This window comes from Doryrhamphus excisus, chromosome 8 (genome assembly GCF_030265055.1).
Source record: "Doryrhamphus excisus isolate RoL2022-K1 chromosome 8, RoL_Dexc_1.0, whole genome shotgun sequence".
NCBI lineage: Eukaryota > Metazoa > Chordata > Actinopteri > Syngnathiformes > Syngnathidae > Doryrhamphus > Doryrhamphus excisus.
This window is the reverse complement of record NC_080473.1, coordinates 13,370,597-13,386,467: the sequence shown is the minus strand read 5'-3', so window position 1 is coordinate 13,386,467 and position 15,871 is coordinate 13,370,597. Positions and strand designations below refer to the sequence as shown.

The 15,871-nt window shown below is 39.9% G+C and overlaps 1 protein-coding gene across 1 annotated transcript in view; it reads right to left on the bottom strand.

The window, feature by feature from the left end:
• LOC131134457 (cGMP-dependent 3',5'-cyclic phosphodiesterase) overlaps positions 1–15,871 on the bottom strand; it is a 201,588-nt gene that overhangs the window by 104,325 nt on the left and 81,392 nt on the right. The window contains 1 exon segment of the mRNA XM_058079773.1: positions 15,536–15,623. Coding sequence (XP_057935756.1) covers positions 15,536–15,623 — 88 coding nt within the window.

Below are 15,871 nucleotides of genomic sequence, written 5' to 3'. Positions count from 1 at the left end.
AAGATGACACTTTTACCACTTTGCTGGGAACCAAATCGGCGACTCAATAAGGAGCTTCGCTCAATCTCTTATTTACCCCGGAATCTTAATTCTTCCTTGCACCATAATACTCGAAATGAAAGTACTTGCACAGAGCCCTGACCCCATGCGTAGCACACTAATGGGATGAACTAACAGAGACAGTGAGCCAATACAATTTCACTAATATTATTTTGAATGAATAGACAAAAAACCCAACACACACACACCCCAACATAACATCAACTTCCGACAGTTACTATGGTACCCATTATGTCATTGGATGGTCATTTCACCTTGTACTTCGGTATGGGACAAAAAATGTAAAAATTAAATAAAAAAATTACAAAACCTTAAACTATAGTAGGAAAGCAGGAAGTGAACAAATGTAACAGTTACTGATTGTAAAAATACCAGATGGAGGGGTAGGATTTAATAAGCTTTGCGTCTTCCTAGGGCGGCACGGCAGTCGAGTGGTCGCGCAGACCTCACTAGCTAGGAGACCAGGGTTCGATTCCACCCTCGGGCCATCTCTGTGTGGAGTTTGCATGTTCTCCCCGTGCATGCGTGGGTTTTCTCCGGGTACTCCGGTTTCCTCCCACATTCCAAAAACATGCTAGGTTAATTGGTGACTCCAAATTGTCCATAGGTATGAATGTGAGTGTGAATGGTTGTTTGTCTATATGTGTCCTGTGATTGGCTGGCGACCAATCCAGGGTGTACCCCGCCTCTCGCCCGAAGACAGCTGGGATAGGCTCCAGCACCCCCGTGACCCTCGTGAGGAAAAAGCGGTAGAAAATGAATGAATGAATGAATTAAAAAAAACTTAAACTATATTAGGAAAGCAGGAAGTGAACAAATGTAACAGTTACTGATTGTAAAAGTACCAGATGGAGGGGTAGGATTTAATAAGCTTTGCTTCTTCCTACTCCTTTTGGACATGTGGAACTGTGAACTGATTATGGGATGCACTCAATTGTAATCTGATGCATGTTCAAATGAAATAAAACCATTACCATTACCATTACCATTACCATTACCATTACCATTACCATTACCATTACACATAGAATGCAAGCTGCAAAGGGGGACCACCTATGAGTTCATATATAGTGCATGTTGTGGACCAGAATGTGAGTGTGAATGGTTGTTTGTCTATTATGTGCCCTGTGATTGGCTGGCGACCAGTCCAGGGTGTACCCCGCCTCTCGCCCGAATGTTTTGGACTATCTCTTTCTTTTAGTAAAAAAACTATATTTGTGAAGACCAGCTATGATGTGGATCAATCTTAACTTTGAATGTGTTGCTTCCGTAATGCCGCTGACTTAAAAAGCAATCATAAACATAAGCCCAGAGGCAGACAAGGTAAGAGAGCGTGAGTCAGACAGAGGGACAAGGTGCAAATGGTGCATGATGGTGAGATAATGGGAGAATAAGTACAGCCAAGAAAAGAGGAGAGATGAGAGGATGGATAGTGGTCTTGATAGATGAGTAATGTCAGGTTCATTTCCTGAGGAGCAGGACAAGACTCAGCCCATTTTATAACTGTCACACACATTCACACACGCTGGAAGTGGACGGATCATGTGTGCACTCTTGATACATCTTCACGGATTGTGGCTAGAATGGACACGACGTCACGTCGTTGCAATCTGATTTAATAGAACTGGACTTTTGTTTAGAATGTGTCCGTATATCCGTGTACTTGTGTGTGTATCTGCTTACTATGCTAATTCCAGCTGCTGACAAGCCTAAATGCCTTTGATCGCAAGCGGAAATGTGTTTCTGTCACCATGCTAATAAGGAGCTGGAACAAAATAGTGTCATAAAAAACAATAATGCAATCAAGCTTATTATATTACCGGACATTTCTTTTTGCTTTGCATGCGGCCGCCAAACGTAGAGGATGACAGCCTGTCCATCTGGATGTGTCAGCTTGTATATATGGGTATTTTATGCGACGTGCAATGGTGTTAAAGCTCATCTCTTAAGGGGGGCAATATAATTTAGGATTGAATCAATGGCCGCCTGTCTGTGATTGGCTGATCAATGCCAGAGTGAATATTTACATTAGCGCAGATAGCTGACTGAAAGGGGTTGACAGAGGAGCGATGCATACTGTAAGGACACCGGGACACAGATGGTGCAGAGGAAGAACGGGATAAACGGGAATGATGCAAGAGGGTGACACAAGGCGGATCACAAAGGTGGATTCATTTTCCATAGATGACGTATGGTTCATTGTCCATCCATTCATTTTTTATGCTGCTTATCCGCATTGGGGTGGCGGGGGTATGCTGGAGCCTATCCCAGCTGACTTCGAGCGAGAGGCTAGGTATACCCTGGACTGACCCTGGACTTTCTGGCAATTTAGAACCGGGATATTAACCTAACATGGAAACTCCACACAGATATGACAAAATGGAGAATCGAATGCATTAGGGTGGCGGGGGTAGGCAGGAGCCTATCCCAGCTGACTTCGGGCAAGAGACTAGGTATACACTGGACTGACCCTGGACTTTCTGGCAATTTAGAACCAGGAATTAACCAAACATGGAAACTCCACACAGATATGATCAAATGGAGAATCAAATGCATTAGGGTGGCGGGGGTATGCTGGAGCCTATCCCGGCTGACTTCGAGCGAGAGGCTAGGTATACCCTGGACTGACCCAGGACTTTCGGACCATTTAGAACCGGCAATTAACCTAACATGGAAACTCAAAATGGAGAATCGAATGCATTAGGGTGGTGGGGGTATGCTGGAGCCTATCCCGGCTGACTTTGGGCGAGAGGCGAAGTATACCCTGGACTGACCCTGGACTTTCGGAAAATTAAGTCTATTAATTAACCTATTAACATGGAATTAACATGGAAACTCCACATGACCAAAAGGAGAATCGAATCCAGGTCTTCTTCAACATGCTACCCACTTTTCCACGATGCGGCATGGTTTATTGTCTCTTTAGCTAATTAACATTGCTTAACATGGAGCCAGACTGCGCTTCTGTCAGCAGAATCACTAAGCGGCTTTGGCATTATCAACCTGGTACATTAACCAATGCATGAAGCACTGACAATTATTTGCATCTTAAACAAATTCATGCAAAATAAAAATGGACTGCATGACACGGACGCATCCAGCAGAAACACTGTTGAGTCATTTGCTACTTTGTGGCCTGAAAAACAAAACATCTGCTCAAGCCTATGTGGAATTGGAACTATACAGTGGCAAGGGAACATGCCAACGTTTATTTTATAAATAGTTATGTGTGTGTGTGTGTACGTATGCCAGATAGACAACAAGAGCGAGGGTAGTGTCTAATTTCAATTTTTAAATTTTTAAATTAAAATTTTTGTAATCTCATCTTGTCATCTTTTCTGCTTTCATACCTTATTTTGCAACCACAGATTGAACCTTCATCCAAACAAAAAAATAATCATAATCTTCACGCACTTTGAAAATACAGAGATCATCATTTTTAATTAATTTGGTGAGTTCAATCACTGAATTAGATTTCCAATCAGTGCAAAGCGGCAACCAAATATAAGCGTTACAATTAATTTCAAAGACATTAAAGCATTATTCATGGATGCAAAATTCTATTATGAACTAACACACTGTGTCTGTCTCTCTCACCTCCTTACCTGGCAGCTCTAAACGCAGCATCCTTCTACCAATATATTCACTATCTCTCCTCTGGACATGTCTCATGAGGAGATGTCTCTCCTCTGGACATCTCAGTCCGGCCTCTTTCACTTTATCTCCAAGGTACTCTTTCCTGATCCTATCCATCCTGGTCACTCCCAATGAGAACCTCAGCATCTCTGCTACCCAACCATCTCAGTCTGTCCTCTCTGACTTTATCTCCAAGGCCTCTAACATGTAATGTCCCTCTCATGTACTCCTTCCTGATCCTATCCATCCTGGTCACTCCCAATGAGAACCTCAGCATCCTCATCTATGCTACCTCCAGTTCTGCTGAATTAGATTTTCAATCAGTGCAAAGGGGCACCCAAATATAACCGTTACAAATTAATTTCAAAGACATTAAAGCATTATTCATGGGTGCATTATGAACACGCAAAGCTGATGTTTAATTAACATTGGTTATTAGTGTACAAGCAAGTTTATAGTTGCAGACGGTGTGCTAATGTGGAACTAATCTTGAGCGTGCTCCAAATGCAAATGCCCCTCCTTCACTGATGACTTACTTTAGGCAAATCACATCGCCGTGATTTTGCAGTTGACGCCGGATAAAAATGAAAGTGATACTGTTGCAAAAACGGTAAGTTTTGCATTAAGTTTCAGGCAGTGATGACAAACATTGGATTTTTTTGTCTACTGTACTTTGCTTTAATATCCTGGAATACCCATTTGTACTGTAAACGGTAATGCATGCAGTACTTGGACATCTGAATAGGACTCAAAGCGTGAACAGATGAACAGAGCGTCAGATGCAAGCGGGGCCCACTGACACATTAGACACACATGCTGCTCAATCCGCCTGTCGAGTGGGTTCAACAGCTTTAAACTTTGACCTCGCTGCTGAAAAAAGAAAAAATAGCATGATTGCTGCTACTTTTATATGACTTCCAGAGAATTTGTTAACGCGGAAAACCACACATAAAGCCATACCAAGTATAATACCAACGCAAACAAGATAAGAGGAGACACAGGGAGGGAAGCGATCACTTTTCACAGTGAAACGGGGAAATGACAGGAGCTCAAATTCTTCGGCAACAAGCTGGCGAGTTATATCATGGAGGCTCAGACAACAAAGACATGAAAATCTGAAAAATGAACTGTTGTTTGAATTAATTCCAGCTTTGGGTCCACAGCGGCTGGAGATCAAAATGACTTAGTGCTTATCTCCAAATCATGCCTTTGTTCTTGCCAACTGTATGTTTCTATACTCGTGGGCTTTATTCATGAAACCATTTTATAGTTGATCTGAATTATGGGTTTAGGAACTCGAACCGTTCTTGGTTGCTTGCAAACCATTCATTCATTCATTCATTTTCTACTGCTTTTTCCTCACAAGGGTCACGGGGGGTGCTGGAGCCTATCCCAGCTGTCTTCGAGCGAGAGGCGGCCAATCACAGGGTACATATAGACAAACAACCATTCACACTCACATTCATACCTATGGACAATTTGGAGTCGCTAATTAACCTAGCATGTTTTTGGAATGTGGGAGGAAACCAGAGTACCCGGAGAAAACCCACGCATGCACAGGGAGAACATGCAAACTCCACACAGAGATGGCCGAGGGTGGAATCGAACTCGGGTCTCCTAGCTGTGAGGTCTGCGCGCTAACCACTCGACCGATCATTATTAATTTTTAATTAATAAAAGGTATTCACAGCGGTACAGAGGCACATACGTACTAAATACGCTTTTTTAACATGATTAGAGCCCTCCATACATAAAACAACACCCCTATAGTCACATTTACACTCCTATTACCCAATATAGTAGTAAAATAACAATATAATACTACATGTATACTCCTGTTTGGATTGTTTCCTGTATTTTAATTACAAAAGAAAATCCCCTCCAGTTGGGTGGAAGTTAAAAATTTGCATAATTTTCTAGTCATTCATTTATTCATTCATTTTGTACCGCTTATCCTCACGAGGGTCGCCGGGGGTGCTGGAGCTTATCCCAGCTGTCTTCGGGTAAGAGGCGGGGTACACCCTGGACTTGTGGCCAGCCAATCACAGGGCACATATAGACAAACAACCATTCACACTCACATTCATACCTATGGACAATTTGGAGTCGCCCACGGGGAGAACATGCACAACTCCACACAGAGATGGCCGAGGGTGGAATTGAACCCAGGTCTCCTAGCTGTGAGGTCTGCACGCTAACCACTCGACCGCCATGTCGCCCACTTCCAAACCAATGCCTGGTTATTATAGGACAATACAATGTACTGAAACAATGTATGAAAGAATAAAGAATCCATTAAGTCCAAACCCATGTAAATAAGATGCACCAATAATTAATTCAATCACTAAGCCGTACCCAATGCCGATGCAGGTGCACATTGTACAGGTGCAACCATGTAGAGACAGATATGACATGCACTCGTGTACATATTTATTCCCTTTCAGCTTTTCCCTGTCAGAGGTTGTCACAGCAAGTCAATTGCATGACTGCTCTCGGATTAGTTTTTACGCCGGATGTTCTTCCTGACAAAACCGTGGCCGGAAATTGAACCCATGCCCTCTGCCGTAAAAAGGCAGAAGCGTGTACTAGTACAACATGAGGGACACCCATATGCCGTGCTGTAAATAAGATCATCAAAATTAGGCTACTTAGCACCCCTATAGGTGCCCAGAAAATAGATGGATGTTTGCTATATTGGGAAATTTGACCGTGGATGGATGTTTGCTATATTTGGTAATATGAGCGTAAATGTTACTATAGGGGTGCTATTCCATGTCTAGAGGGCTCTAATAATGTTAATAATAAAATAGCACCCCTATAGGTGCCCAGAAAATAGATGGATGTTTGCTATATTGGGTAATATGACCGTGGATATGAGCGTAAATGTTACTATAGGGGTGCTATTCCATGTCTAGAGGGCTCGAAAGAGAAAGAAGAAAGGATTCTTAATTTATGAATAGAATAGTTTTGTAGGTACAGTGTTTTTTCAAGTTTTCTATGCTAACATTATTAGAGCCCTTTGACATAAAATAGCACCCCTATAGGTGCCCAGAAAATAGATGGCTGTTTGCTATATTGGGTAATATGAGCATGGATGGATGTTTGCTATATTGAGTAATATGAGCGTAAACGTGACTATAGGGGTGCTATTCCATGTCTAGAAAGCTCTAATAATGTTACGAACTTACAGCTTCTAAAGAGAAAGAAAAAATTATTCTTTATTTATAATAGAATAGTTTTGTAGGTACAGTGTTTTTGCAAGTTTTCTATGCTAACATTATTAGAGCCCTCTAGACATAAAATAGCACCCCTATAGGTTCCCAGAAAATAGATGGATGTTTGCTACATTGGGTAATATGAGCATGGATGGATGTTTGCTATATTGGGTAATATGAGCGTAAAGGTGACTATAGGGGTGCTATTCCATGTCTAGAGGGCTCTAATAATGTTAAGAACTTACAGCTTCGAAAGACAAAGTATTCTTAATTTATAAATACAATAGTTTTGTAGGTGCAGTGTTTTTGCAAATTCCCTATGCTAACATTATTAGAGCCCTCTAGACATAAAATAGCACCCCTATAGTCATCTTTGCACTCATATTACCCAATATAGTAAAGATCCATCCATCCATTTTCTGTACTGCTTATCCTCACAAGTGTCATGGGGATGCTGGAGCCTATCCCAGCTGTCTTCCGGCATAGTAAGATAAAATAACAATTGACCGTATTCAACCGCAAAACAGCAATGATTTATTAATATTAGTTTAAAAAAAACAGTGATAGATTTAAGGTGTGAAATTGAAGCGCCAAGTGGCGTGGGAGTATTGTATAGTCGTAGAAGGATGCTGGCGATGGGGTTGCCAGGGAGGAGAAAACAAAAGGGAACACCGAAGAGGAGGTTTCTAGATGTGGAAGGAAGGAAGACGCAATTCCATTCGCTTTATGAATATAACACTTTTTTTTGCGGACTTAGTCCAGTCTGCCAGCATTTCATTTAACAGTAGATTTTGTTTGTGTTGGCCAATCCCGCGATTCCGTCTGCAATTCTGTTAACACGGAAATCACAGTGCCCTAATAGAGGGATTACATTTTCCCTGATAGCGTTTCTCCATAACTGCAATGTCCTGATGGAAGCGCTCCCCATTCTAATCCCTTACTCTCGCGCTTCATGATCTGAGTAAAGAGAGAAGGATTCTGATGGATTTGGACCAAATAGATCTTCTCCAGGAGGTGCAGGATGTAAAACTGATGGCATATTTGGATAATCAACAGTCTGTGTGACGTTTGAGGATGTTATTATGTCTGTGTTGAGTGCGAGTGTGTATTTGTTCAGTGCATAAATCCAAATGAATTAATACTAGCATGCTGCCTATCACATCACAAAACAATTTAATCTAATGTCGGGCTTGTCTTTGCTTTATTCATAATGTACTGTATCATGCATAGCATAAAATTACTATTATATTCTTTATGAAGTAGCAGTAAAAAGTGGAATGAATGGATGGATAGATGATGGATAGATGTATAGATGAATAGATGGAAAGATGGATAGATGGATAGATGGATAGATGGGATAGATGGATAGATGGATAGATGGATAGATGGATGGATAGATAGATAAATGTGGAGAATAGATTACATCAAATATGAACAACAATGTACAGCATAAACAGTAAATTGCACAAATAATTTAAATTATTTTGAATTAAAAACTAAAAACTAAAAACTAATCATATAAATAATAAATAATAAATAATAAATAATAAATAATAAATAATAAATAATAAATAATAAATAATAAATAATAAATAATAAATAATAAATAATAAATGATAAATAATAAATAATAAATAATAAATAATAAATAATAAATAATAAATTACATCAAATATGAACAACAATGTACAGCATAAACAGTAAATTGCACAAATAATTAAAATTATTTTGAAATAATAAATAATAAATAATAAATAATAAATAATAAATAATAAATAATAAATAATAAATAATAAATAATAAATAATAAATAATAAATAATAAATAATAAATAATAAATAATTTATGTGGAGAATAAATAGATGACATCAAATATGAACAACAATGTACAGCGTAAACAGTAAATTACACATATAATTTAAATAATTTTGAATAAATAATAATTATTTAAAGTTTTGCGTGTGCTAATTTGACATGTATGTGAGGAATAAAATTAATGATGGGAACAAGCCAAAAAAATGTGGTTTCACTTATCAGTGTGTCCGTGTTCAAACTCCTTTGAACGATGAAGATTTAAGGGAACCACCAAAGGTCATGACGCAGTTTGAAAGCTGACCATCATTGATGAAATATGTAAGGTTTAAAGGTTACACAGAAACCTAAAAAGGTGGATGAGAACTAACTTGTGCATGTTCTCAATAGGGTTCATATCAAATCTCAAAATTTGGTGTTTGGAGAATAACTTTTTTTTCTATGAAAAAAATATACATAGGCGGACCATCATGCCAGGATGAATTGTTTTTAATATTCAGACTGTGTTCTCAGTATAGGGGTGCAAGTGACAGTTGATTGTACATTGACTGTGCATGCAGTTAGTTGTATGGAGGCTCATATTTCCCTTTACTGTCTCCTGATCTCCACTGGGATGTCTAAAAGCCACTTACTGCCCATGTCCCTCTAGACAGAGATGAGCTTTTAGAGTAAAAGGTATATAAAACCATAGGGATACTGACCCTGCAGCCCATGGAAGATTTAAGGTGTGAGTTTGAGTGCATGGATGTACATTTAAGTGGACGGGGATGGAGTGTTAGCTTTGTTGATGCTGTAAACAACATCGGTAAGTGAAGTAGACAACAAATAGCTGGCTGAAAATTAACAAAGCATTTTGTAGCCATACATGTTCTTTTAAGCGGTTTTGAGTAAAACAACAATATCTAGTAAATACCGTCAGGTGTGGGTTAAACTACTGGAAAAGGCAGAGTGAGTTTGTCGGGAAAAAAGGAGCCACCCCTCTCTTTTGGTTCAATTCCCAAGGGAAATCACACACTGACATCACTTCTCTCGAGGTTCTTTTCAACCACTTCCCTGCATTTATTCCAACCTTTTATCCCACCCTCCATTCAACATTCAGCAATGTGCTTTCATTACAATGAAGGGAGGAAATAATTGAATGGTACAGTATGACAATAGCCCCAAAACACACCTCAAAGGTATCGTGTACAGTGTAGACCGGAATGCTGGGATGGATTTTATTTTAACTTTCAGTTTGCTGAAGCTGAAAAACTCTCTATTACTCATTCTGCCTCTGCAGTGCTGTCTTGGCCTTGGTAAAGTCAGGAACATCTATGCTTTATATAAGGAGTGTGGGAAGGCCACCCACATCAATTCTATACACTGGCTTAGGCAACAGTGGAAAACAAACATTCGTTTTCAATCACTGCAACGCCGCATACTGCAGTATGTGGGTTATGGCTACAAAAACAACTTTAACTGTACAGCCACACTTTTGGGATCTTATTATATCGACAATATTTCCCAATATACAGTATAATTCATCAAAGATGAAAGTATAAAAATTGCACACTTGAAATGAATCGAGGTAGCAAAAAAATTTTGCAGAAAAAAATATATACGTGTGTGCACGCGCATTTGTACAATATACATGTATACGTAGCCATATGTATGTCCATCCATCTTCTATGGTGCTTATTCACACTAGGTTCTGGGGGAGGGGTTTATGCTGGAGCCTATCCCACTTGTTATTGCTCCCTCTCTCTATCACTGTTTTAAAAAAATGTAAAGTATTAAAAGTAAATTTAAAAAAATAAAGTATTCATTGATTTTTGTTCCATAGTTGACCATGACATATTGTCCCAAAAGTTACAAAAAATACTTCAAGACAAAGTAGTATTCTGTAGTAGCCTGGGGCTATTATGCTGAGACATGATACATGTAAGACATATCTATATATGTATATTTGTATGTAAGATATATGTATGACAAGAGTGAAAATAAGTTCTCCTCCCATTCCGTGTGGAAGTGGTAAGTTTTGGGTTTCTTCGTTCTTCCTCATTCTGTTTTATACCATTTCATAAGTTCTGAATAGAATGGAATTGGAGGCTAACTCGTTAGCTCACTAGCTTTATTTATAATTTTTTTAATTTTTATTTAATTTTTTCCCCAATAGCTTTATGTCCATGCAGTGATCCTGTAGCCTGCGCGCTACAGTTGAGCAATGTGGTGTAAAGAAAGACAGCAGTGTAAAGGTGACTATAGGGTTGTTATTTTAATTTACAGTGCTCTCGCAATGATTGTATTTAGTGACATTTATTAATATTGAATCCTAATTCACTTATCACGGTGGTGTCTGAAGTGTATATTTTTCACGTAATAGGCCGTATTCAAACATAAAACAGCATGATATATACATAAATATATGTACTTTTTTTAACTGTGAGAAAGTGAAACCACTAAATTTGTTACAATTTGTTATTGTATTCTATATTTATTCAATATATTCTTCCAGCGTTGTTGTGAAGGTGTCCTTTTGTCAGCGGTTATTAATCAAAATATGTTGAACAAGGGTTGTGGCAAAGCGAAGCTATTGGCGTCGACTTGTGTAAATTTCTTGTCATTGTTTAGAACCTTGCGGCGCACAAAGCCACACTGCTTTAACCTTGTAATGTACAATACCCTTGTGCATGCTTGGACCAAATTAATTAAGACATAGCGAGTCCTGCAAGTGAAATAGTGGTACTTATCATAACCCCCGGTTTAGCAGCATGGTCATTCCGAGGTGTTTGCTAATGCTAATGTGCAGGAATGTCTGCCATTGACTGTACAATAAAATGATCAATATGTGACCCTTGAAATTGAATGAAGCGTTTACATTTCGGTCGTTTCCATTTTCCGACCAAGAACCAAACTTGCGGCAAACACGCGCAAACGTGTGAACAATCCACACATGCACAAAGTAAATAATTTGCTTTTCATTGTAGACATGAATGAATGGAAAAATCCCGCACTGCACATTTTAGATGAAAAGCAGGAAGTGAAACTGGTTCACACACACGTGATGAAAATAATGCTGTGCTCTGCTTCTTATGACGCTCCGGCGAAGCTTGCCTCCAAATAGGCCATCGATTGAAGCTGTCAGCTAACTGCACATTTCCCTGTTGCTGTATCTCCCACGTATGCATGTCACATCTCGCCTCTTGTCATCAACGCCTATATACTGTATCAGTGGTGTGCGCTCAGGGCCAGCAAGGCCTTTTCTGCTGGCCTAAACAATCCCAGAAGCACTAATCTACATTTAAAATTTAAATGTTAGTATTTTTCCCATAAAATTATATTTGTCTGATCAAATTCCAGCTTCTATGTGTTGCCATAAGAATGTAATCTGCCCAGGGCCTTCAGAGTCAGGAATGCTGGCCCATATCATTTAAATACTGCAATCAGATTTCAGTATTGCATCACAAGGCTAACTAAGCGACCGACAATAACAGAATTTTGCAGAATTTGTCAGTCCTCTGATGTGTTGATCAGAGCAAAACTGTTTTTTGCTAGCACTTAGCACAGACCAATCACAGGGCACATATAGACAAACAACCATTCACACTCACATTCATACCTATGGACAATTTGGAGTCGCTAATTAACCTAGCATGTTTTTGGAATGTGGGAGGAAACCGGAGTACCCGGAGAAAACCCACGCATGCACGGGGAGAACATGCAAACTCCACACAGAGATGGCCGAGGGTGGAATCAAACTTGGGTCTCCTAGCTGTGAGGTCTGCACGCTAACCACTTCATTAATCATTATTAATTTTTAATTAAAAAAAGGTATACACAGAGATACAGAGGCACATACGTACTAAATATGCTTTTTTTAAACATGATTAGAGCCCTCCATACATAAAACAACACCCCTATAGTCACATTTACACTCCTATTACCCAATATAGTAGTAAAATAACAATATAATACTACATATATACTCCTGTTTGGATTGTTTCCTGTATTTTAAGTACAAAAGAAAATCCTCTCCAGTTGGGTGGAAGTTAAAAATTTGCATAATTTTCCTGTCATTCATTTATTCATTCATTTTGTACCGCTTATCCTCACGAGGGTCGCTGGGGGTGCTGGAGCCTATCCCAGCTGTCTTCGGGTAAGAGTGGTACACCGTGGACTGGTGGCCAGCCAATCACAGGGCACATATAGACAAACAACCATTCACACTCACATGTATGTACTATATATGTCTATTTCATGTACGTAGTATACGCATTAGAAAGCATATTGGTTTGCCAGTATGCTGCCTCTCCACTTCACCACCGTGTCTTGATAATAGAGCATTCAAGGAGTGATGCCCATTTGATCGTTGGCTCGCTCGGATGGTAAACATTTCACGTCTCACTTGAAACGGTTCGCAATATCGACTGTTGTGCTTGATTTATATGAAATTGCTATTAGATACAAATCAACAAGCGATCCATAATTTCAACGCCAGACTACACACGAATATTTGTCTTATTGAATTTTAGTCTGGCGACTCGCATCTCGCACACATGCATGTTAAGAGCTCCATGATTCCCTGAAAAAATTAATCCCCACATCTGTTCTGCAGAGAGCTGAGAAGAGATTAACCTGCTGCTTTTGCTGCCTCAATGGTTCTAATGTACGAGCCAACGTGTACATAAACATAAACCTTAACATGCACCGGCACAACATTGATCCACAGTCACGGAGTACATCTTTTGTCATTATAATCAACTGAAATTTAAAGTGGGCGGCACGGCGGTCGAGTGGTTAGTGTGCAGACCTTACAGCTAGGAGACCAGGGTTCAATTCCACCCTCGGCCATCTCTGTGTGGCGTTTGCATGTTCTCCCCGTGCATGCGTGGGTTTTCTCCGGGTACTCCGGTTTCCTCCCACATTCCAAAAACATGCTAGGTTAATTAGCAACTCCAAATTGTCCATATGTATGAATGTGAGTGTGAATGGTTGTTTGTCTATATGTGCCCTGTGATTGGCTGGCGACCAGTCCGGGGTGTACCCCGCTGGGATAGGCTCCGCTGGGATAGACCCTCATGAGAAAAAAAACGGTAGAAAATGAATGAATGAATGAATGAAATTTGAAGTGACACCACGGCGACACCAGAAGGTGGCGCAGCACTCCGAGCAGCTGGCGCTTCCAAAAGATTCCAAGTCATGGCGACACCTTAGCAATGAGGCAAACCCGGAATGCTGTTAAACAAGGTTTTCAGCGTCATAGCCTGACTACGGATGTACGTATGCGGAGGCCTGACTCACAACAGCACAGTAAACAGAGATGGCAACATTACACACATGCCTCAACATGAACACACACACACACAAGTTAGTGACTGCATAAATAAAGGTTAAGTAAATACACTAAATTAAAGAGAAATGTTGCAGCAGCAATAGTAGAAGAAACACAGGAAAGTAAGCACTCTCATATTTTCTCTTGTGTGTGTGTGTGTGTGTGTGTGCACATGTGCCTGAATTTCAACGTGTGTATCCGCACAGGTAATTGGATCCGAGGGAAACATGCTGACACTGGCAGCCAATCAAAGCGTTCTTTCACTTTCATTATAGCTTTTAATTTGAAATGCAGATGCAAGCACACACTTGTTGCACACGCTGATACTTATAGGTTATCACATGGTTTGTCTGGTATCAGGCCAGGTATGATACTGGGCCTGATACCAGACAAACCATGTGATGATCTTATTATCACATACTACAGTATTAATTGGCCCTGTACCCTAGAAACCGCCCATGAATGATACGGGAAAAGGTTTGTCTGGTATCAGGACCAGTATCATACCTGGCCTGATACCAGACAAACCATGTGATAACCTATAATTGTCACATACTACAGTATTAATTGTATTAAAGTACTAAATGTAAATTAGTAAAATGTAAAGTATTAAATGTACCCTAGAAACCGCCCATGGATGATACGGGAAAAGGCCGAAATGATACTGTATCGTGCCAGTGAAACAACCAATCAGAGAACAGCACACGAGCGTGAACACAGTTTACACTGTTTAGATATAATACATGTAATAAACTGAAAATTTTCTGGAAAAACAAAATGGTCTTTTGATTAAATAGTACGTGATAATAAGCTCATGACTAAATAGTACGTGATAATAAGATAAAATAATAAGATAAGTTCGGTCTCGGGCTGATACTGACACTTGGGGGGCATGATACCTGTCCTGATACCAGACAAACCATGTGATAACCTATAAGTATATATGTGTGTGTGCGTCAATGTGTACCTGACGAGGACAAAAAGAGGTCATTTTAAATTGAATGCCTCTGCTCGTTTAAAAAAACGTTTAAAAAAATTACCTTGGTTGTATTCCTCTTGAGGTTTAAATAAAACACAGTTAGATCAAATTAATAGAAATGATACTGCAAGCATTTAGCCGCCACTCAAACTAAACTGACACTGGGTTTAATTTCCTCTCATCTTGAGGAGCGTTTTAGGTTTTATGATGACTATCTGCACCCGTGTAGTACACAACAGGAGCAGTTCCCCAGGGCGAGTGAGAGGAATCACACACACTCAATCAAGAGGAAGCGAAATGACTGCAGCAACAGGAGCTTTGACTTACCTCGCCTGGGAAAAAAGAAAAGTTTATCGCTCCGTAAACATGAATGTGTGACATTGATATGGTTTGCATAAAAGAGTTTCACAAGCCACGTTTGGGTTGTGTCAGAGTGGATAAGAGTGATGAAAATAAGCGTGCAGCATCCTGTTTCAGTTCCTGCTTTGACAGCATATGGAAACGAGGCGAGACAGGTCTTACCTGGACTTGTTCGGACGTGGTGGACTGTCTGCTTGTCAGGCCAGGAAGTGAACTCTCCTCAGGATGCAGCAAGACTTGCTGACCGCGTCTGCAGGCGTATTAAAAAAATAAAAATAAAAAAAAAAAGACATGTTAGGAGATGTTTTTGTTTTTGAGTTAAGAGTTCAGGTGCTAAACTCGCTCAGAAATATCTAAAACCTGCTGGAATTGAACCGTGTGTGCAGGAGAACGCGTGGTAAAAAAAAAGGTATGTGTGTTGAGCCCCCTTACAGGTCCTTTCCTTCCTTCCTCTCCAAAGCGGTCATGTCATCTCCACCTGTCGTACGCACAGAGAGA